General features: G+C 44.2%; 1 protein-coding gene across 2 annotated transcripts in view; it reads right to left on the bottom strand.

The window, feature by feature from the left end:
- The window catches only part of Ppp1r21 (protein phosphatase 1 regulatory subunit 21), a 59,642-nt gene extending 36,690 nt beyond the window's left edge, over positions 1 to 22,952 (bottom strand). For both annotated transcript variants that reach the window (XM_051175239.1, XM_051175240.1), the window contains exons 1-9: positions 22,790 to 22,952; positions 11,278 to 11,346; positions 8,710 to 8,856; positions 6,650 to 6,751; positions 5,400 to 5,564; positions 5,213 to 5,271; positions 4,076 to 4,170; positions 1,035 to 1,087; positions 88 to 237 (exon numbers count right to left, since the gene is read on the bottom strand). In XM_051175239.1, the coding sequence (XP_051031196.1) occupies positions 88 to 237; positions 1,035 to 1,087; positions 4,076 to 4,170; positions 5,213 to 5,271; positions 5,400 to 5,564; positions 6,650 to 6,751; positions 8,710 to 8,856; positions 11,278 to 11,346; positions 22,790 to 22,846 (897 nt within the window). In that variant the 5' untranslated portion in view covers positions 22,847 to 22,952. The remainder of the gene's footprint in view (positions 1 to 87; positions 238 to 1,034; positions 1,088 to 4,075; positions 4,171 to 5,212; positions 5,272 to 5,399; positions 5,565 to 6,649; positions 6,752 to 8,709; positions 8,857 to 11,277; positions 11,347 to 22,789) is intronic.
- Between the last annotated feature and the right edge of the window lie 1,215 nt (positions 22,953 to 24,167).

Below are 24,167 nucleotides of genomic sequence, written 5' to 3'. Positions count from 1 at the left end.
ATACTTGGCTAATACAGAGAAGTAGGCTGAAAAATATTCCCTATCTGCTCTCCCCATCTGCCCACAAAGGGCATCGTGAGTACTCACCTTCTGATTCAAAGGTGATATAGTGTCTATGGCAGAATCCACAGGAAAAATCTGAATCCTCTGTTCTGTATAGGTGTGAAAGTTCAGAAGAGCCGGCACGAGATCTTGAACAAAAGCCAGGGCCTGCCCAGCTATATCCCGCATCTTCAGCTTCAAAATGTAAAGGACACATAGTCAACTATGGAGCAATTGTTTTAAAGCACTTGAACCTTAGTGAGATGGCTCAGTCTACATTCATTTGTTCCCACTCGAATCTCAGCGTCCTCCAGTCCAAGTACATTAGGAAGCCATGGCTTTGGCAAATACACCTCTTCTACGTGGCCTCAGCTGTTTGAGTACAAAGCCCACTACCCTAACACAGAAGCCTTGTTCAAACAGTAAGGCATCCAATAATTCAGTTCTAATGTAGTAAAATGAGAAAAATATCAAAAATCACGGTACTGCCAGGTGTGGTGGCACACGCCTTTAATTTCAGCACTCGGGAGGCAGAGGCAGGGGTATCTCTGTGAGTTTAAGGCCAGCCTGATCTACACAGTGAGTTCCAGGACAGCAGAGCTACACAGTGAGATCCTGTCTCAAAAAAAAAAAAAAAAAAACAGGAGTAGCCCTGGGTAAAGGTGTTTGCCACCAATGTCACCATGCCCAATGATGATCATGGTTCAATACACAGGACCCATATAGTGGAAGGAAGAAACAGACTCCCACCCACTACTTGCCCCTAGACCTCACATGTGAGCACCCCAACAAGTAAATAAGTTAATGTAAAAACTAAATAAAAATTTAGAACATCAGTAGAGCATGAATTCAATAAAAGCAACTCATACAGCTTAAAGAAAAGGATAAGCAAAAGCAGTGGCCTAGCATCTCAAACAGAGGCCCCAGCAACTAACTGCACCTGGCGGAACAGTGCAGCATGGCTGAGCCTGAGAGCTTGCTCCTTCCTTTACCTGATGTCTCCTGTTGTGCAGAGGAACGTTGAGAGCGTTGTATGGATGATACTCTACAGAACAAAAGGGGTGCCCATTAGAGCCATCTCAGTCTTCAGGAGAGCAACAACTCAAACTGAGCTTCCCATGAGAACTCAGAGTGACTGACACCACAGTCACAGCACAGGAGGTTGGGATACACAGGGAATCTGTGGCTTCTCTGACAAGCAATCAATAATTGTTTCTTTGTTTAAAAGATTAAAAGATTAAAAGAAACAAACTACTCCTGGATTTCCAAGTCAAAGAAATCCCTTGGGGCCTCTCAAGGTTCCTTACAAAGGCTGGTGATGTTCTAGCTGGTAGCAGTCTCTCTTCTACAATAAGCCTGCCTGGACTGCCCCACTAATCCTCCAAAGTACCAGTTTCCCTGACAGGACCGTATTTCACCACTGCTGCTGCTGGTCCCAGCCCCTTGGGGATTTCTTTCCTGGCTGCTCCCAAGGTCTTCCTTGGTCTTCCTCGAGCTATCACCTGCCTCAGATGCTGCCTAACACCAAGCACCACACTGCTTTTGTCTGTCATTTTAAAGACCTTCATCTCCTCTCACCACTCAGTCACTCAGCCAGTCACAAGCCAATTCTCACCGGTGCTATCTCCAATGCCATCACTCGCTGTGGTCCCAGCTTGCTCTGTCCCTCAGCACCTCTGCCTTCTACCAGTTGCCTTGGAGACTTCCTTCTTGTCCCCACCCCTCACCCTACCCCCAAAAGCTGGTCTATCACTTCAATAATGCTCTTTGTTAACAAAACCAGAGCCAGGTTAACAAAACCAGAGATGTATTCCACACAACTTCAACTCTACCAGGAAGCCAATCTATTGCTTCATTGCTGTGTCCACTCATGCTTTACAGGACATTTATTCCAAACCTTTCCATCTGTTGTCCCGATGACCATTCCTCATCTCCTCCCATTGTATGCCAGGACCAGGGCCAAGGTCAAGGTGTTCTCTCCCTCTCCCTCCTCCACCCCACCCCACCCCACCCTCGTGTGTGTGTGTGTGTGTGTGTGTGTGTGTGTGTGTGTGTGTGTGTGTTACTGTGCATACTACACATGTGCAAGTGCCCAAGAGGCTAAAGGAAGAAATCAGATTCCCTGGAATTGCTGTTTGCCTGCTATGGGTGCTGGAATTAAACTTGTGTCTGCTGTAGAAGTGTGTGCTTGCAACTGCTGAGCCCTATCTGCAATCCCTGGTCTGTTCTTACACTCCCGAAATGCCACCTGAGAGGCTGAAACCCATAGCTAAACTAATCCTCTCCTGGGCTTCTCCTGGGCTCTGTAGCAACAGCTCCTCTGACTGGCTCAGAGACCTGGCCGTCCCCTCCTCCACTTCTTGTCCTCTTTTGAGACAGAGTCTTGCTATGCATCCCAGGCTGGTCTCAGACTTGTACTCTCATCTCAGCCTCCCCCATGCTGGTATAATAGACATGCACCACCATATCCAGCCCCTCCCTTCGCCACCTATTCCATAACCGACGCTGTGCCCTCGCCCACTTCTTGAATTCCACTGGCTAGATAAACAACATCACTTTATCAGTCCCCTAGAACCCATGTACCCCCCAAGTCCTTGTGCTAGCAATCTGGTGGGCATAAACACTCCCCTCAAAAATCACTAGTCCTCTCAAAGTCACAGAATCTAGTAGCAGGTTCGGCTGCCTTTCCTACACTCGCTTCATGAAAATCCTCAGTTTCCTAGACTTCTCTCTATCACAGCCCCTCACTACCCGTCTCTGCGATGGAGAGCTCACCAAGGACCCTGCCTAGGCCTCCCTCCTCACACCACTCCCTCACAGTGTTCATCCCGGGGTCAGCATGCTTCTCTCCTGAGTTATCTTAAATACTCAGTAAGAATTAACCCCGGCACCTTTCCCAGAAACCCGCTCCCCATCTCCTGTAATAGCTCAGACCATATAATTGGTAACCATAATGTTACAAAAAGAGTGGCTTTGCTTGTTTGTGTACCACATGCAAGCCCACAGCACCACACCCCCTGGAACTGGAATTACAGACAGTTAGGAGCTACTATGTGCGTGCTGGAAACAGAGACAGGCCCTCTGGAACAGTTGAGCCATCTCTCCAGCCCCACCTGTGCCGGTTTTAGATGAGATGCAAGTGCTGTTTTCTCTTCTCTTTCAACCCCCACCCCAGGCTTTTCTAAGAAAAGTTTAAGGGAACTGAAAATCAAATTTCCAGTGTAGCTGTAGAAAAAGGAACTATGTATTAACCTGATTGTAGGCTTCAAATTCCAAATATATTTTTTCTTAAAAAAAATTTTTTTAAACCAATTTATTTGTTAGAACAGACACCTGAATATATATGAGGCCAAAGGACAACTCCTGGGAGTCCTGATGACTAAACTCTGTTGTCAGGCTTAGCAGCAAGCCCCTTTACCCACTTAGACATTTCACTGGTCTCCCCAGGAAACATGTTTTTGTTTTCAAGGGCTTCGTTTAATTCTTACCTACAAGTTAAACATCTATTGCACATGAAGAGTGCCATTTTAGGGTATTATTGAAGTTCTTTTTTGTTACTCGTGGATTTGTGAGCCACCAGGCCCATCCTGAGAAGGAAAACCAGAGGCTAAACTTCTCAACAGCTTCCTGTTGCTGGGGATTTCCCAAGGAGCAGAAGCAACAGGCCAAAAAGACACATCCCACTGTGGACACACGTACCCCCCAAACCCAATGAACAGTTTCCCTTATGCAAACATCCTGCCACTTCATGCGCATGTTGGTTTGGCTTGGGATACAAGAAGTGCAGTTAAAAGAATGCATTGGACGTCTTCTGAGAAGGCTGGCTTTGGAGCATGTGGGAGATAATTTAAAACATCCTTAAGAAACAAGAGAGCCAGACCTGATCAAGAGAGCCAGACAGAGCCTTCCACCTGCCAATTTGTTGTTTTGTTTTTGTTTCTCCTGAGATTAGAAATTATCTTACTTAACCAGCTACCATAGAGAAATTCAAAGATACAAATGACAGAAAACTTAATGTTTATGCAATACCTACTTGTGTCATTAAAAGGTACTTTCTCGTTGATGATTGATAAGGATTCCTCTAATCTACCTGACAAATCTTCATGAAGATTCTTCAACTGTAATTGACTGAAAGAAAAAAGGACCCACAAAACCACATTATTACTAATCAGAGAGTCATCAACTGCTTGTTATCCCAACAGCTGGCGGCAGGCTTTCAGAGAGCTGTGCCGACATCTGGAACATGCCGCTGAGAGTTGTTCAAAGATGACATTAAGAAAGGAACCAGCCCCATTCCCCAAAGCCCTGGAGATGCCCAGGGAATCCACCATAGAGACAGTTTCTTGCACAACCTGAGTCTACTTCCCCAAGATAATCATAACTTTCTTATTTACTATCTATAATTATTTATTCAACTATCATTGTGCAGTTTTTTAAAGTATTATACCAGATTATTTATTACTTGAGTTTAAAAGATGATAATTTCTGTTTTGGCTAAATTATTAGCACAGATAACATCTAAACTACCAGTGTATTTCTACCAGTGCAGTGAAACCTAAGTGTTACAGTAAATACCAAAAGCCAAAACATTAAGACCATGAATGGAATGGCTTTGGCACATTGCTATGTCATACTCTAAGGTTTAGACATCTCTCAGTTATAGATCCTATAACTTCAATTTTATTCAGAATGTACCATAAGAAAGTCATGTTTCAGCCAGGCATTGGTGGTACACACCTTTAATCCCAGCACTAGGGAGGCAGAGGCAGGTGGATCTCTGTGAGTTTGAGACCAGCCTTGTCTACAAGAGCTAGTTCCAGGACAGGCTCCAAAGCCACAGAGAAAACCTGTCTCAAAAAAAAAAAAAAAAATCATATTTCCTGTTGGAGATTATTAGGCAGTCCCTGTCCCCACTGAGTCAGAAACACAGAGCCATGGCCCAGGAGCCAGGAGCAGGGTCTCCCAGACCTGGGACAGAACAGAGGCCACTCTGTCAAAATTCTGTATCCCCTGAGACTGGAAAAGGACCCTGGCAGTGACCTACTCCAGTCTCCTCAGCTCAGTGTGGACAAAAAAAAAAAAAAAAAAAAAAAAAAAAAGGAGTGAAACCGAGGCTCGGGCTTTGATTATTCTGGCCTCAAGAGCCCTTGGAATTCACGTTTCCACATACCATTCTTCTGTTCGAAGTCGACACTCCTTGGCCTCCTTTTCTAGAGTCTGAGATTTTACCTGAATTAGGGGAGGGAAAATAAAGAAAAGCTGTGACAGTTCGGCCTCTGGCTGAGTCCCTACACAGCACCCAGAACTTATAGGACCTTGACCTAGCTATTAACATGCCTCCATGCAGCAGGGCTTACTTCCAGCTTAGCCTTGTCGTTCTGTAGTTTCTCAATGGTCTCCATGTACTTCCGGGTCAGACCATCAATCACAGCTTGGTGCTGAGCAGCTTCGGTTTCCAGAGTGGCCAGCCGACTCTTCAACTCAGCCTCTACATGCTTGTGTTGCTCGTCCGCTTCAAAAAACTGAAAGGGAAAGCTCCCAATCATACAGTGAGGACAGCAGCAACCCCTGACCCTGTGACCTATGACCACAGTGTAGCTGTTGGGAGGTGAGCTACAGGCACCAAGGCACTTAATTTCTATAGAGAACAGGAGTGGCAAATTCTTATCCTTCTTTTACAGATGGAAATAGCTTAAATGTGTGGTACGGCTTTTGTCTCACTACTTATAGACAATTCCACTGAGGTGCCGCTCCTAAAACATACAAAGCTTTCTTCCTTAACGAGTCTGATAATAATTACCAGTTATGAGTACTAGACATAAAATGCACTGAGTCAAATTAGTCAAGATTTTTCTTTTTCCAGTTACTTGCATGTATGTGTGTGTGTTCACATGTACACATGTGCAGGCATGTATGGAGGTGAGAAGACAAGAGTCGGTTTATGGTCCCAGGGATTAAACTTAGGCTGTCAGCCTTGGCAACAAGTACCTTTGTGCACTGAGCCATCCTGCAGTCAGTCCCTAAGGTCTTTCATAGCTGGGCACAGTGACGCCTACCAGTAATGCCAGGCTTCACAGGTGGATGGGACTAAGATTCCAAAAACACCATCAGCAACACAAGGAGTTCAAGGCTAGCACTGAGCTATAAGAAAAGCTGTCTCAAAAAAAAAAAAAAAAAAATCTACACATCATAGATCATGTTTTTGTTTTTGTCAGTCTGCGTGTTATATACCTGCACCACATGCAGACAATGCCCTTAGGGGCCAGAAAAGGGATCCCCTGGAATTAGAGGTACAGGCATTTTTGAGGCATAAAATAGGTGGTAGGAGCTGAACTTAAGTCATCTAGAAGAACAGTAAGCACCCTTTACCACAGAGGCATCGCTCCAGTGCCAAGATCCATGTCTCTTAATGTGAATTTATTTATTGTGTGTGGGCACAAGACAGCATGCGTGTGGTAGTGAGAGGGACAACTTGTGGGAGTTGGATCTCTCCTTCCACCACATGGAGCCCAGGTTGTGAACTCAGGCTTGACAACAAGTACCTTTATCCACTGAACCAACTTGCCAGTCCCTAAGACCCATGTTCTGTAATACAGTTTTCTATCACCTGTATATGCAGCCGCTCGTTCTCCTCGATTTTCTTTTGCAGATCTTCATCAAACACACTCTTCTGCTCTTGACTCAACTGAGAAGCAGGCTCTCCACCTTTCTGAGGAAAAGAACAAGTTATGTCCACACAACTCCGATCCTTTAGAGAAGCATGCTGAGGCACACAGCACCTATGGCCTTAGAGGCTTGTCTTCAGTGTGTTCGCCCTTTTCAAAATCAAAAAAGGCACACAGCCACCACTTAACTTCGCCTATGGCACCCAAACTGGAACCGCAGAGACTGCAAAGGCAAGTAGCTTACAAGACGGATAAAGAAAAAAATAAATGGGCTCACCATTTTTTGCATAGGAATGCAGGAGTTGCTAGAAGAACAGCAGGGACCCTCACCTCAACCTGATCTTTCAGTTTGGGAGACTGTGTTAGTCTTAGTTAATACCTTAAAGGAGTTCCAATGAGTCATGTAGCAGCATAAATGTCCATGTAAGAGTCCACATAAATTCTATTTAAATAAAAACCTAACCATGTTAAAATAAAGCTATTATGCGCACAGGAAAAAAAAACTGAGCTTATGAAAAATTCCTTTCTTGTTAGTATTAACCTTTCCACTGAAGAATAGCACCGTTTAGGAGATCTGAGAATGAACGACTGTCTCTGTGTGACACAGAACTAAGACAGTCTAACAATAGCACTGTGTGTAGACATCAACCACAATCTCAGCCTTTCCAGCATCTCACTCATCACTTCAAATGCACTCACTGGCTGACACAACACAAATTGGCGGTGAAAAGATCTTTTGAAAATATAGCTATATTAAAAAAACCAAAGACACTAAATACCCATCACATTTGAACACAGAAAGTACATAAGGCACACTGTGGAATGACTTATTTGTGGTCCTCTGTGCTCCAAACTTGGAGGCAACTAAGACTTATTCACAAGTCTTGGGTACTTCTGCTAAATAATTCATCTGGTATGTTAGCCAGGCATGGCGGCTCACACCTGGAATCCCAGTACTTAGGAAGACGAGGCAGGAGAACTGCTACACATCTGAGGCTGGCCTGGCCTATGTATTTAATACCAGGGCAGCCTGAGCTACAGAGTAAGACCTCCAACTCATAAAAATAAAAACAACAAGACACCTGAGAGTCATGGTTAAGTGTATCTCCTCCCAGGGATCATCTGGATGGGATCCCCAAAGCATGCACACTTCCTAGTGACTCTAATATTACCTGGTAGACCCTCTTTGTCCCCTCTCTACTTGAATACTTCAGAGCATTCTTCTAAACAGATCACATAGCACATGATAATACACTTCATAGGATCACTATTAATTTTCATATTCCCTTTACAGATGGATAACCTGAGGCTAAAAGATTAACAACTTTGCCAAATCCATAGGGTTATACATGGCAGGCTGAGAATTCAAACCAAGCTTAACTCTAGAGCTGGTGTCCTTTCCCCTACACGCCCTTCTTCAGGGTCCCTGTCTGCTTCTTCCTTTCAACACAGCCTGCTAACACACTTGCAGAATATGGGTCTATAGTCACATAAGAGTCAATACTAAGCCCAACATCCCCTCTTATGCTTTTAAGCATAGAAATTTGCCTCTTAAGTAAAACCACAAAGGCAACGCCTCATCTCAGAGGCTCCAGTTGCTATCTGCTTGAGCCACTAGCAGAAATCAAGGTAACAAAGACATCAATTTTGATCGATATGAGATATCCCATTGATCTTTCTCACCTGCTAACTCAATTATGCACATTTGCTCCTAATAATTTTTTAAGAACTGACTTTCCTATGGAAACGCCCCTGAACTGGTCGCGGTGGCACACATCTGTCATTCCAGCACCAGGAGGCTAAGACAAGAATTGAGGATTTCAGGCTAGTCTGAAATATACACAAGGATGTCTTATCTCATAAACAAAACAGGAAAATGCCCCTATGTGGATGCATTAATGACAAATATCTCCCTTCAGGAGCACTGAGGGCCTGGAGCGGCTTTGCTGCTGAAGCCAGTTGGTACCTCTCCACAGGCCACACGGGCCTGTACTGAACTTACCTTATTTTTCTTGCCTCGAGATTCACTTAGTGCTAGCTCATCTTGAAGGAGTTCCACTCTCTTGGCAAGCTGCAGATTTCGAAATGTCAGACTGTCCATTTCCTGTTGTAGTTTTCTCAATGACTGGTCCTTCATTTTCAGTTGCTCCTACATCAAAGCAAAACAGCCCTTCACACTCTGTTTGGCTTAAGTCCTTATTCCAACATAAAATCAGGCCCCCTTGCTCCAGGGAATGAATATGTTACATGTTTATTATTTCAGATAGGTTTTAGCTATTTTGCACAAAAATATCTTCCAGCCAAACCAGTATAGTCACTAAATCTATATATATTTATAAATATATATATATAAATAACAGACTGTCAGCAACTTACAGCAAAATGCCTGTAAATCTGTTAAGTCTGTAACAGTCAGCAGACAGGCCAGGGGCTACACATTTATAAACCTGGATGTGTTAAGGGAACCACAGACGGCATTCTTTTTTTTTTTTTTTTTTTTTTTTTTTTTTTGAGACAGGGTTTCTCTCTGGCTTTGGATGCAGTCCTGGAACTAGCTCTTGTAGACCAGGCTGGTCTCAAACTCACAGAGATCCACCTGCCTCTGCCTCCCAAGTGCTGGGATTAAAGGCATGCATCACCAATGCCTGGCAAGGGAACCACAGACTTATTAACAATAATTCTCAGTGATAAGGAAGGGCAAAAATCTGATTATGTTCTTTTCTCTGTAAGTTCTCTCTTTCTTTGAGCCATGCTGGGGACAGAACCTAATGGCCTTCAAGGACGTCTACACAAGTGTAGAGCTACGTGCCCAGGTCCATGTCTTCTCAGCATACTTCCTTCCACCTAACTCTGTCACCTGTTAGGTTCTGAAGCCAACTTTAACACAGCGCAAGAGGACTTCACACTCTGGTCCACATCAGTTCACTCTGAAGCCCGTAAAAAATAGATTCAAGCCATACGATATCAATAACATCCTATCTGCTGACCTGTGTTCTACTATTTATAAAGGGGGAAGAAATAGGAAGTTAGAGACATAGTTTCACCCTATTTTTAAAATACACTATTTTAACCACATTTTGCTTACAGTTTTGTGTTCCCTAATATCCAACAAAGGCAGCCGGAGTCTACCGTCTATTTAAATAATTACTTTGATTAATTTCACTGAAATGAAGAATTATAAGACTAAGTAGTGAAACTAACAGACAGATATTCTAACTATATTGAAGCAGCAACCTAAATGGTATGGCTGCTGTGTGTGCTGTGGGGATGCTCTGCATGACAAAGACAGCTAGAGAGCCCCAACCATGTGCCCTGTTCAGTAGAAGAACCCTTTTTCTCTTTACTGTTTATTCAGTATGCCCTTCATTTTTACCTGAAGGTCAAAGATACACCTAGGTCCAGCTAAAATGTAAATTAGCATAAAATCTTAAATTAAGTCCAATCCAACTCACTAAGGGGCAAATCCAATTAAAGCAATCAGAGAACACACTAACATTCACTGTACTGTAATTACAGTGTACTGTAACACTGTACTATAATTGCAACGACCTCAGAACCAACAAGATGCAAAGCAGTTTCTTTACACTGTTGCCATGAGTTACCACTAGTTGCATGGTGCTCCAAATGTGCTAACCAATCAGCAGCTTCAGAAGCACTGTGGGCCAACTGCTATCTATGGCCCCGTGTCTGCAACAGGGTGATAACACTATCGATCCCTTCTGAATTGCTGGAAATAAGATAATGGCTGTAGTATGTGCTCAGAACAATGCCTGGCATGTGGTGAGCACTCAGAGAGAACTAAATGTTCCCAGCACCACTGCCGTGACATCCACACATTCTTTCCGCCTCAGAGTTATCCTTAAGGCCAGCATTGGGGGCAGCCAAACAGAGCAGGCCATTGGGGAGACACTGCCTCAGCACTAGCTTTTAAACATTAGGAGAGTTGGTAATCATGTCTTAAAGGGTTTGAGGAAAGTAATTCATATCCTAAATCTCTCCAATCAAAAACATCACAAGCCACCATTTATTATATGGCAGACAGAACAGGGCAGAGACAAATCCTTTCTTTCTCAGCCCATCATGCTTCAGTTCACAAAGGTGCTGGTGGTAAAACAAATTGCTCAAGCAGTGTGCACATCAACACAGGCTATCACTACAAGGTGACAAACTAATGGCAAGAGTAAATGGACCTCATGATTCACACATTCAAATTCATTTCTTAGGGCCCACGTGCTGAGCACTGGAGAAGAGAATACAAACGTGGCCGATCCCTTCAAAGTGAAGCCTAGTGATGGCAGACACAGGGTGCATTCATCCCGAGAGATCTGGCTCCACAAAGGCCTTGCACTACAGATGAAATGCACTGGATAAAGTCAGTACTTTTCTACGTTTTTTAGCTGAGGAGACATAAAATATACCTACATAAGCAAGGAGGAAAGTTAGATACAGCAGACACTCCTACCATCCCTTCCCCTAGTAAATCAGTGTCAGAGCTGGGACTTTATCCCCCAAACCACCTGCTTGCCCAAACACAGAACAACCTTTGCTTCCCCAGCTTTCCACTGCATACCTTTAGAACAGCAGAACTGGCCTGCTCATCCACAACACCCTTCTTCAGGACCTGATTCTGAGCTCGAAGCTGAAACAGAAAGCGGGAAATTATGTCTAATATAAAGCAACCATTTACAGCAAGAAAACCAGTTACTTCATAATGAAAATTTCCCATTGAATAAGTAATACCCTCTCATATTATACATACACTTGTGTGTATGTGTGTGTGTGCACGCTCGTGTGCGCACGTGCATGTATGTGTATGTGTGCACTTATGTGACAACAAACACTATTTGCCCCTGAAAAGGAAATAGATAAAATAATTTAGGCAGGCAGTGGTGGCGCACACCTTTAATCCCAGCACTTGGGAAGCAGAGGTAGGTGAATCTCTGCCAGCCTGGTCTATAAGAGCAAGTTCCAGGACAGCTTCCAAAGCCACAAAGAAATCATGACTAGAAAAACCAAAAGAAAAAAAAAATTAATTTGCCAAGTGAAACACAGAAGATAAGTCTCTAATGACATTAACCTAGTCACTAGCAAATCTGTGTCCTCTGGGCTGGGGCTGTAGCTCTGTAGCAGAGCAGAGCAGAAGCCTAGCATGAGTCTCAAGGTTCATTAAAAACACAAAGAAGTAAAATAAAAATAAAACTCAGGTCTCCTGCCTATGAGTATATCACTCTTTATATGGATTTATATTCTTTGTAAGTCACTGTCCTAAATTTAAAATGATATAATAAAAGAAAAAGAGGGGCTGAAGAGATGGCCCAGTGGTTAAGAGCACTAACTGTTCTTCAATGGGACTTGAGTTCAATTTCCAGCACCCACATTGTGCATCCCAGTCCCAGGGCATTCAATATCATCTTCTGGCCTCCACAGCTACTACAAACATGAGTCTGCATGCCACAGACACATACACACAGGCAAACACTCATATACATAAAATAAAAATCAAATTTCAAAATGAAGAGGAAAAAGGTCATTTTCTTGAAATTCTGGAACGCTGTTGATTTGTAAAAACACAAGTGAATGAATGACAGAATAAGAAGTGAACACAGTGTAGGGCTTCAAGAGACTTGGGGGACCTGGTACCCAATATTAGACACACAGCTGCTGCCACCACAGGAATGCCTCCTCAACAGTAGGCTGTCATCCGACAGCCATCAGCTGAGGCAAGTTCAGTTTAAAAATCACAGCACCTCCAAACCCATCTACCTAAACACACACACAGAGAGAGAGAGAGAGAGAGAGAGAGAGAGAGAGAGAGAGAGAGAGAGACAGACAGACAGAGAGATATGGAGAGAGACAGAGAGATAGAGAGAGAGAGACAGAGAGAGTCAGTAAAGTGCTTGCCTTGCAAACACAAGGACATGAATCCAATTCCATGAACCTATGATTTTGTTTTTGTTTACAAGGGGGGAGGATATGGCGAACTGGGGAGTTGAAGACAGATACATCTCTGGGGCTTGCTGACCAGTCTGCCTAGCTTGCTGGTAAGTCGGGGCCAGTGAGAGACCCTGTCCCAACAGCATCTGAGGAATAACACTGAGCTTGTTCTCTGGCCCTACACACACACACACACACACACACACACACACACACACACTAATATCCACTTGCATTGCACCCCAAGTGCCTTCCATGTGTGACATCACCCAATGCCCACAATCCTAAGGAGGCAATTGTGTCCTCCCCTGTACTGTAGAGATAAAGACACCAAGTCACAGAACAGTGAGATGGACAGCTGAGATTAGGAGCAGTTTTGACTCTGTTGCTAGGATGCCAGCTACTGTTTTACAGAGTTTTTGAGAGAAAGGTGGGAAGATAAGATAAACCTTATCCTTGGGTAATGAGGTAGAACTTGAGCTTTTCCCTCATAGTTACTTTTTAAAACTGTATGTGTAACTGTTTTGCAGTTATTTACTATGTAGGTGTGTGCGTGCGTGTGTGTGTGTGTGTGTGTGTGTGTGTGTGTGTGTGTGTGTGTGTGTGTGTTGGGCTTGTCAGCAAGCCCACTTGCCATGGCTTGCTGGGCCATCTTAATGGCTCTGTAATGTTAAATATCAAATACAAGTAAAGCAGTTGGTAACTTTCTACTCATACTTATAGCTAGCAGCCACCACTGGCTGGCTCTAGAGTGTAAAACCCTCTCCCACAATAAGAAGCACTCTCAGCAAAGGACACAGCATAGGTAAGTATAAACATAAATGGAGGCTGACAGGCTAATGTTCAGGAACTCAACAGAGACACTCAATGACTTTGTCTCCTGAGAAACTGAAATGGGATCATTTTATCTATAAGTTTAAAAAAGAATCTATTTCACCAGGTATGCTGGCTCACAGATCCCAGAACCTGAGTGAGTGCCTGGGGATGGAAGGACCTGGGCGGCACTAGTTTACAGCCCTGGACTGGTTTACAGGAAGACCTTGCCTCACATTTAATGAATGAACATTCTAACCCTGCCCAGCTCAGATCTGTCTCCTAAGAAAGGAGAACAGAAGTGACTCCTTTCTATGCCAAGAACATGGGAATATTAGAGTGCTAGACCATCATAGGAGACTTAAAACAAAACAGAAAGTTTCAGATCAGAAAGAAAAGACAAGCATCTGTGGCTTGTTTCTCCCTCTAGGAAGTGAAGAGGCACAGCTCACAGCAACAACAGGGAACATGTCCCACCATTTACCAGGGTTAGGGTCTTCACTTAGACAGCTGAGTTTCAGTCACATGCTCCATTATGGGTGAACAAATTTGTCCTGTCCCCATCTTTCCTAAGACACTGTGAGAACCAAATAGGAAACTCCAGGAAAGCTCCTTCTGACACACTGTCCCAAAGAGGGAAGCAGAAACCTCACATTAGAATGGATTCAGGAGACCATTCTTTAAGGTGTGTTTATTCATTTGCCCATCTATGGCAATGTGCTAAAGGATATGAGAAAGAAGGAAGTACAAGATACGGCTGCTGTTTGCAAAGAATGTACTGTTTTCCAGGGTGGTGGCTCAGGTCGGTATTCCCAGCACCTAGGAGGTTGAGGCAGGAAGCCTGCCTTGAGTTTGAGGCCAGCCTGTTGTATAATAGTTCCAGGACAGCATAAGTGAGCTATAAGGTAAGACTGTGTACAACAAACAAAATTCTAGGGCTGGGAGGATATTGTGTAATCGCAATGACCAGCCTTGGATCTCAACATGCACATAACAAGCCAGGCATTCCTCGGCACACCATAACCCCAATTCTGAGAGAGGGCAGAAACAGGAAAACAGCTGAGGACATGCAAGCCTTCAGTTTAGCAGGAGACACCATCTCATAGGGATATGTAGAGTGCTGCAGGACACATGATGTCCTCTTCTAGCCTCCACATCTGCACCTGCTCATACATGTATACAAATATATATGATTTAAAAGGAAAGGCAAAATATTTTAAGATAATTAGCAATACTGTATTTTGCCTCCTTTTTTTTTCTTTCTTTTTAAGTATAGGTATAAAATTTTTAAGAGGCTGGAGAGATCACTCAGCAGTTAAGAGCTCTTGCTGCTCTTTCAGAGGATTCAAGTTCAGTTCCCGGAGTCCGCCAAGTGAGCCATAACCACCTATCACTCCAGTTCCCAGAAGATCCGATGCCCTCTGGTCTCCAAGGGTAAACCCGCATAGACAAAACTCCAATTCTTTTTTGTTCTTATTTTGGTTTGGGTTTTGTTGTTGTTTTTCAAGACAAGGTTTGGCTGTGTAGCAGCCCTGGCTGTCCTGGAATGTGTTCTGTAGGTCAGACTAGCCTGGAACTCAGAGATCCACCTGTCTCTGCCTCCTGGGGTGTTGGGATTAAAGGCATGTACCAGACTAGCCAATCCTTTCTTTCTTTCTTTCTTTCTTTCTTTCTTTTTTTTTTTTTTTTTTTTTTTTTTAGGGGTTGGCAAACTAAGGTCTGAGATCCAAATGACTGCTGCCTAATTTGAGGCTTTCTTGGAATGCAGCCACACTCCTTTATTTATGTACCATGTACAGTGGAAGATATGGGCAACAGCAGTCACAGCATCTCAGGACTAAATTATTTACTGTGTAGCTCTTTACAGAAAAAGTCTGGTAACCTCTGCTCTAAAAGCCCAAGGAGGGAGATGCTGTTTTAATACTGACGTCCATTATATAGCTTTCTACTTTCTAAGAGATAAATACCCTTGAGAACAATGAGCTACCCGCCTAGCAGGGCGAAAACTTTCAAATCCCGTAGCCAGAAGACAGACATAGATTATCATGTAGTCCAGACTGGCATAAAACTTTCTTACAGCTGAAGATGACCTTGAACTCCTGCTCCTCAGATCTCTGCCTCTCGGCACTGGGATTACCACACCTACTCCAGTCTTTAGGTGTCATTTCCAAACCCCATTTTAAACTGGTTTAACACATCTTCTCTGTATGGTATTCATAAGCTCCTAGTGACTGCCTATAACTCACTGATACTAACTCATCACTTCCTGTTCCATCAGAATGGCAGAAAACTTTTAAAACATAATAAAATAATATCATTCATTTCTAAGATATAGTGAAGACTATCTAGAACAAACTGAACAGACCAATTTGTTAAAGAGGGAACTTTCAAGTAACTGTGTGGCATCCAATCTAACTGATTATAACAACAAAATGATCTAATCTAACTGATTATAACAACAACAAAATGATCTGGGTTTTCCTTTGCTAAACACTGCTTGCTAAATTGACAACTCAAAGAATGGCTTCTGTGAAACTAATAACAAAATTACCATTGGAAATATGTATCTAGAGGGCCAGTAAAGACCAGTGGCAGGCGCTACACTCGGTGGCACGGGTTGCTCTCCTGCACACCAGCGCTACTGTGGCCAGGTGCTGCTCAATGAACCAGCTCTTTATAAGCCCTGATACTCATGCAGATGCCTGGTCTGGTCCTTCACAATCCAGCTTCCTCCTCACCAGCAGTTTCTGCTTTAGATCGTTACATGATTGCCATCCAGACACCAACACTTGTAGGAGGCAGGTATGGCTGATACACATCCATGTAATCCAGAAGCAACTGTCGTATGTCTCCATTACACAACCTCTGTTGGGATCATGGACCCAAGAAGAGGGGTGTTTGACTTCACAACCACAATGGCTGGAAGATGTTGAGGGGAAGAAGTCACGCATGTGGCTTTTCCCTTGTAAACCCAACCACTGTCTATGTCAGAACCATTCTAATGTGGCCACTTTCATGCTGTGGACATCCTGCCATTTATAAATGACATTCACAACCCTATACAAAGAACTTTAAATATACACCTTCTCTTCATACAAAACAATGTGCACAACAGACAACCCTACACCTCACCACAACCCCAATTCACAGTCTGTGAATACTAAAGCTAGGTGCAGATCCCAGCTACAGGGCCTAGCCAGGATGATCCCTAACACTCGATCCAGGCCTAACACCTGAGTCATTCTACCCTTCTACACACTATCTGTTAGTCTTTTTCTGTTGTACTAAGTCTTCCTGCCTCAGGAAGGAGATAAATGCGGACAGGCACAGACTATGGGGTACTGAGGGGCAGAGCTTAGGTTGTCCCTGGTAAAGGAAAAGTTACAACAGCAGCTTGGGAGCAAACATCAGGTGTCACCTGGACCTACTAGGCCAGAACTTGTCAGTTAGGAGGCAGGGAGGTGGAGGGTCTCTGGCTAACTTACTTAAACACAAGTGAGGTGCAAAGCCAGGGTTTCAATGATCACTGCCCACCCAGGTAGCTACAAGCCATGCTTTTGAAATTATGTAAGAGTGAATAAAATCTAAATTTCAATTCCTCAGCCTTGTAGGTTCATTTTTTTTGAGTGCTAAGCCTCTGGACATGGGGCCAGTAAGATGGCTCAGTCAGTAATGTCACCTGCCAACAACACTGACAAGCCAAACTCCATCTCAGGAACCCACATGGTAGGAGGAGCTGAAAACTACAAGCTGTCCTCTGACCTTCACACATGCATGTGTACCCATGTGTTTGCATACACACACACAATAACAAACAAATAAATAAATGTAAATTAATTTCCACACAAGGCTACCCTACTGGACAGCAAAGAAAAAGAGCACTGCCCTTCTTATGCCAAGTCTTCCCACAGCACCAAACACAGAGCTGTCCCACTGTGACTACTGAAACCTACACATCAAGATTAAAGACATGGAGGCGCACACCTTTAAACCCAGCACTTGGGAGGTAGAAGCAGGTGAATCTCTGTGAATTCAAGGCCAGCCTGGTCTACAAAGTGAGTTCCAGGGCAGCCAAGGCTATTACACAAGGAAACCCTGTCTCAAAACAATGACCAAATAAATAAATAAAAGAAAATTGGCATTCAATTTTCATGCAATCTATATTAAGTCTATTTCTCTCAGGGCTGGTGATGGACCAGGGTCCACCAAGCCCCATCATCTGGAGAGCCAACTGAACCCAAACTGGCCCTTTCCCAAGTAGCTCTGTATTGGCACACAGTTCTGCATGGTTCCCAAAGGCCATCCATCTTCCTAAGTACAGCATCAATCGCAAAGTAAACTGCTGGGAAAATAAGAATGTTTGGCTTCCCTACTGGTTCTTAAGGCTGCAAAGACAGCTTTGGGGGGGGGGGGAGACTATCTTTAGTGGAACAAAGGCTATTTTACTGATGACATTCTTTGAAAGATGATCCTCCAAGTTTATCATGTGCTTGGGTCTGGAGATAAGTGTCCCCTAAAGGTCACACATACAAGCTGGTGTCTGGGGTAGACCTGGTTTTGTTGCTCGTTTGTTTTTGTTTGGGGGGAGTGGGTGCTGTGGACAGTAAGAAGTGGATCTGGTAAGAGTTTCCCAAGTCACTAGGGGCATGCCCTCAGGGGAATGCAGAACCTTGTTGTTTTTCCTCTACCCATGCTGTGGTTGTGAGATCTAATCAAGGGCTTGTTCCTCTCAAGATCCTACAGTTGCACTCACCATGTGCAACGTATAGTCAAAAAGTGCTCATGCTAAGCCTGAACGACTCCAAGTCTGGACTCTGACCCTCCAAAGCAGTGAGCTAAATAAATAGGCCTTTATATAAGTTCTTTGCTTCCTAGGGAACTCTGCTATGGCAACACGAGGTTACTAATACAGTGTGTATTCAAATCACAGAGGTTCGCCACAAGTCAGACTGCTGGGTCCCACTGCCTGGTGCCACTGTCTGACCCCACTGCCAGGTCCCACTGCTGGTTTCAGATTCCATAGGTTCAGTGTAGAATCAGGAGTCTGCATCTCTACCCCATCCTCAAATGGTGTTGCTGACAGGGAACTGGGGCTCAGACCCTACAGACCACTGACCCAGGAGAGCATTAATACTAGGATGACCCTGAAACTTGCTCACACACATACCGCAGTGGCAGGCAAAAGCGCTCTTTCAAGGAAAGCACGCTGAAATAAAATGAGCCAGAAGGGCCCGTTTTGCCTCTTTTCTTCATGAGATATACCACAGAATCAGAAGAGCAAGCACCATATGGTCTTTTATTTTTAATATATAATGTGGCACCTGGGGCCTTCATTACCTCTCCCTCATATCTCAAAGAAGTAGCTTGCATTTTTAGTTGCACACTTCAAAAACCCTCTGAAAACCAACCTAGACAGATCTTTTCCATCTCCAAAAACTACTGAAGCTGAAGTCAGTCTCCAATTGACCTCAACTGCCCAAACCACTGGGGTCTTAATCCCCAATTACAGTGATCCTTCTGGAAGCCTTTGTTTTATCAACCTGCTTGCCTTACAACTTTCAACTGCTCTGGTCTCCATCACTGCTCTAATCTAACTATAGTCCCAGTCTCTTTCTACAGAATTATTTAACAAGCTGGGGGGGGGGGACACACAGAGCCCCAACCTAGCTGAGAAGCTATTGGCAACTGATGGCTGTTGGGGAAGGAAGAGTCAATTTTATTTGGGACCATGGATCCCGGGAGGCTGCTTGGGCTCCAGTGAGAACTCCAGGACCCAGTGTATGCAACAAGCTCTCACTGCACTCAGTGAGGACTCCAAAGAAGACATGAAGGTACAAGGGGAACGTGTTGGGGGTCAGGAGGAAAGGAAGAAGGAAGGGGGGATAGATATGATTAGATACACTGCATATGTATATGAAATCATCAAAGAATGAAAAATATTTTTTAAAAAATCTGCTATAAGTCTCTGTATCTTTGTCATTGAGAACTTTACCTTACCACAACCTTTCTGAATTCCCCCATAGTTTACTACTGCATGTGTTCCATTACAATGCTATTCCAAAACTAATGTCATTCTTGAAAAAAACAAAAAAAACAAAAAACAGTCTCAAGGGAAAATATCTGCCAATGTTATTGAGTAAGGAAATACCCTTCCCCAAGCAGAGGCTAAGATCTTTGGGAAAGGGGATGAGGAGGGATGCAAATGTCCTAGTTCAGGAACCCTGTCTGCTTCTCTCCTTTTACATAGTAACACAAAATCATTTTCCTTAGCATCCTAGATAAGATAGAAGAACAATGCAAGTAGACTTTATCAGTATCAGCCCACAATCTGTGTACCAGGGAAGGCAATAAAAAGGTAAAATACCTCTTCTGAGGGCACAAGGCTGTCAAGGGTAGAGATCTAATCTAGAAATTGCTTTGCACTAGAGTTGAAAGGAAATAAAAAGTACATGAAGCTTTAACCAATTTCTATCTATGTGTAACGTGTGTGTGTGTGTGTGTGTGTGTGTGTGTGTGTGTGTGTGTGCGCGCAGAATGTTTGACATAGGGTCTTCTGTTGTAATGCAGGCTAGTCTGGAATTCTCTATATAGCCAAGGCTGGTCTACACAGAGAACTCACAGCAATCCCCCTGCCTCAGTTTGAGTCACTTCATCCAGCTTCTTGGTGTCTATGCTCAGAAATGTCCATGACAGTGTAAACAAAAAAAAAAAATGAGAAATGGTCTGGCTCAGCAGGCCAGATGACCCCCAAGTCCAGCAGACCTCTTCCTGGTACAATATTCATACAGGTGTTCTCCTCACCCACACTCAGATTAACTCCCCAGGTTCATCTTTATGGGGATATTTAAAAGAACTAGTTTTTGGCCTCAATTTTTAGCAAATTCATCTCTATTTAAAAAAAAAATCAGCAATTATCCCCAACACCACCTCAAGCTGACATATGAAACATGCAACTTTAACATGTTCTGCATCCCTAAATTTCCAAGTCTACATCTTTAAAACACCCCTTTGCTCCCACTTGATCTTCCTTGGGATATCAATCCTTGACAATCTTTCACCTCAGAACTCTGTAAGCTCTGTCTTCCCTCACTCACCAAGTCCTGAAGAAAGACTCGAGAATGAATGGCAGCATCTGCAGGCTTCATATCTTTCCGAGTACAGTGCTATGAACAAAGCAGGCCCTCAAAAAAAGAGTAAGCTAAAAGCATTTTTAAACCAAAACTCCTTTCCATTCCAGTCACTAACTTTACTTAATCCTTAATTTCTTCCCAGTGTGGTCCAATGACCTAAATCTCTATTTCAACCCAGCTACCATATAGTTTCCAGCTTCCTTCCAAAACGTAATACCACTGACTTACTAAAGATCTTTGGAAAATGGCAAGATGGCTCAGCCAATCCTGATGATCTAAGTTTAATCCCTGGAAGATACTTAGTGAAGAAAATCAACTCCCAAAAGCTGTCTGATGACCACCACACACACACACATACATACACACACACACACACACACACACACACACACACACACACTAATAAATACAGATGGATGGATGGATGGATGGATGCATGAATGCATGGATGCATGAATGGATGCATAGGTTTCTTTGACTTTTTCCCCATTGCACACATCTTATTTGGCAAAATTCACAACCATCATGATCTGACCCACCCCACATTCTACCTTGTATCTTAAGGGGTTTTATGACAGCAAACCAGGTTAATTTCTTTACATGGAAAGCTGACACTTTCTCCAACACCCTTCCCCACTCCCTCATCCAAGTAACTGCCACCCTTACCCAGTGACTCTCCTCTATGGTCCACTGAACAGTCACTTGTCACACCGTATCATAATTATAGCCCACATTTGAAGAGTCTATTAAAGATGATTCTGCAGCTGGAACTCTGGCTTGATCAACTGACCCGGGCACACTGTTTGCAGGGTGCACATAATAACATGAGTTTGTTAAACATGCTTATACACCCAAATGAATAAAATCTTTCAACATCTTTTATTACTCAGGAGGGAATATAATTATTTCAACAATGTGGTCACTGCCCTGTGCATTTCTGGAACTACTCACAGGCCATTTGGAACAGCCTTTCAAGCTTGCTTACCCTCCAGAGATGGAAATCAGTCCCCAAGCTTTATATGTATAAAACAATTTCAACCCAAAAATAATAGTGGCAAATTTGGGCACTGCCATCCTCCACCCACCCTCCTTCATCATATGGAATTGTTCCAAACTTCTGGCTCTTTCAAACAAGCAAGTCCTCCTCAAAAGACAACTCTGACACGGAGTCATAGCTCCTAACAGAATTTCAAATGGAAATGCAAAGGGGGTTGGGGAGAGAAGCCAATAGTAGCATGAGTGAGATATCCAGAGCATCATCTGATGCTGAAGACTTAAGAGTGCACATTTAGGTGCAGGTTTCGTTTTTCTTTAAATGTTTCATCTCACCTTCCCGAATACATGCTTAATGAAATCATAGCTTTTTCTGTTTGTTTCTCCAAAATGTAAGGCTAAATCTTTTCATTAATTCTATGAATGCCAAGAAAAGTGAAAACTTAACGTGACTACTGAATCATTTCCAAAGGCGGTGAGATTCTGCTTTAATGACTTCATTAGAACATTCTTAAGGCAGAAACTGCACCCACCCTTGTCCAAGAAAAGGGTTTCACCATTTGAAAGACTGACACTACAGAGAACCAGGTCCCTATTTTGCATAATTGTGTACATTAAGGAGAGCCTGCTGAGAGCACTGCCCTATTCCAGTAAAGAAGATACAAGAAAAAAGGACACGGCCCCACCACACAAGCTGTCAAAATCAGGGGAGACACCATCTGTATTCTACAGCACCTGTCCCAGTGAGGCAGTTCACACGGATGATACTATTACCCTCCCCAACTGATGTGGAGGCAGATAAGTCTCTTTATCCTTAAACCATCCCCTGGGGAAGGGAGAACAACGCTCTCCCTCATCGTCGGGCTGGGCAAACTGAGGAAGCAGCGAGCAAAGGGGTGGTCCCACAATTCCTCCCTTCCTCTCACGCCAGCACCAAAGGCTGAGCCCTGGATTTCTGTCATCCCACTTCCAAGCCGGCTGAGCCAGCGAGAGGAAGCAAAACTCCAGCTCCTCTCTGCAGAGACGCACGCGGACCCAGACACCGCCCGGCCCTATCTCCCTGGAGCTGCAGGTGAAGGCACTGTAATGGTGGAAGCAGGAGGTGGAGAGGAGAGGAGGAGCCCTCAGCATCCCCCTCCGTCCCAAAGCGCTGCCGAGGCGAGGCGAGGCCGCAGGGCCAGGGACCCCCGTCTCCCCACCCGCGATGGGTACCTTCGAGTACTCCTGAGCCAGCTTCTGGTACTTCCCCTGCAACTCCGCGGAGGCCATGGCCTCCCCCGCCCCGTCCAGGCCTGGCCGCCCGGGCTGCTGAGCCCCGCCCCCCGCCCCCAACCCCACACTTGCTGCTGGGCAGGGCTCAGCCAGCTTCTGCGGCTCCGCCACCGCGCCTCCTCCTCCACTTCCGGGTTTCGGGGCGGGAGGAAGGCGGAGCGGGACAGGGGGCGGGGCGACCACGGGGGCGGGGAGACGTCTTGACGTGTCGCCCCGCCCTCTCTCCGGTGCCCAAGTTCACGCATGCGCGGCACCGCCAACGTGCCCGTGCGGCGCCTATGCTCGGCCTGTGGCCGGAGGCGCCATCTTGGACCAGATGTGAAGATGGCGACCTGGTTCAGGGCGAGCCGGAATCAAGAGGGAAAGAGAATGGGGTCCTACGGCATGAACGGAACACCACGGACAGAGACAGGAGGAACGGAGAACGGGAAGGAGAAGCGTTCTAAGAGCGACAAGAATTCTGGCTACCCTGTCCCATGGTTCCCATAGCAACCGCCTGGCGTCAGTTGCATCTTTCAAGAGGCGCCTGGAAGGAAGCTCGTGTTCTGATGTCTCATGCGTTGTCTGGATTTACAAAACTCGCTCTACACTGTAAACTATCAAGTCTGCCAGATTCATAACACTTGCCCTTCTTAGATCAGAAACCCTTACGTTGAGATTTATGTCCATTCTCTACTCACGTGCCACGTGCTGACTCCTGACCCCTTATTCATTATCAGAACCATTTTCAATGGACAAAAGGCCGATAGGAAATTTCCGATAATTTCTGCCACGCATTGAGATGTAAAGAATGTCAATGGTTTAAAAAGAAAAACAACTAAAACTAGAAAGCTTGAGATACCTTACAATGAAAAAACTGCCATCACTTCATTTGAAATATTTTTTACAGTTCTGTTAGGGATTAATGTAAGTGTAGCATTGAAGCATTTCTTGATAGAATAATATGAATGAATGCATGCATTCATGCATGTTTGCTGAGTGTAATATGAGAGTTGAAACTAATGAACTACATTTGTATTTATATATGTAAACATCAGCATGTTAAAACCCATGTTAAATATAAGTAAATTGCACTGGATGCAGCTGTGTAAACCTTTAATCCTAGGATTTAGAAAGCAGAGTCAGGTAGATCCAGTAAGTTCCAGGCCAGCCTGAGCTACACAGTGAGACTGTCTAAAAATAAAATGTAAATTACAATGTAACATAAACAGATTTTAAAATATGAAGTAGAAATAGCCAGACATATTTGACCATGCCTGCAGTCCTAGCACTTCAAGTTTGAGGGCAGTCTGGGCTATATAATGAGTTCCAGGCCAAC

The sequence above is a fragment of the Phodopus roborovskii genome, unplaced genomic scaffold (genome assembly GCF_943737965.1).
Source record: "Phodopus roborovskii unplaced genomic scaffold, PHOROB, whole genome shotgun sequence".
Lineage (NCBI taxonomy): Eukaryota > Metazoa > Chordata > Mammalia > Rodentia > Cricetidae > Phodopus > Phodopus roborovskii.
Note: the sequence above shows the minus strand (reverse complement) of the source record. Positions and strands in the feature narration are given on the sequence as shown.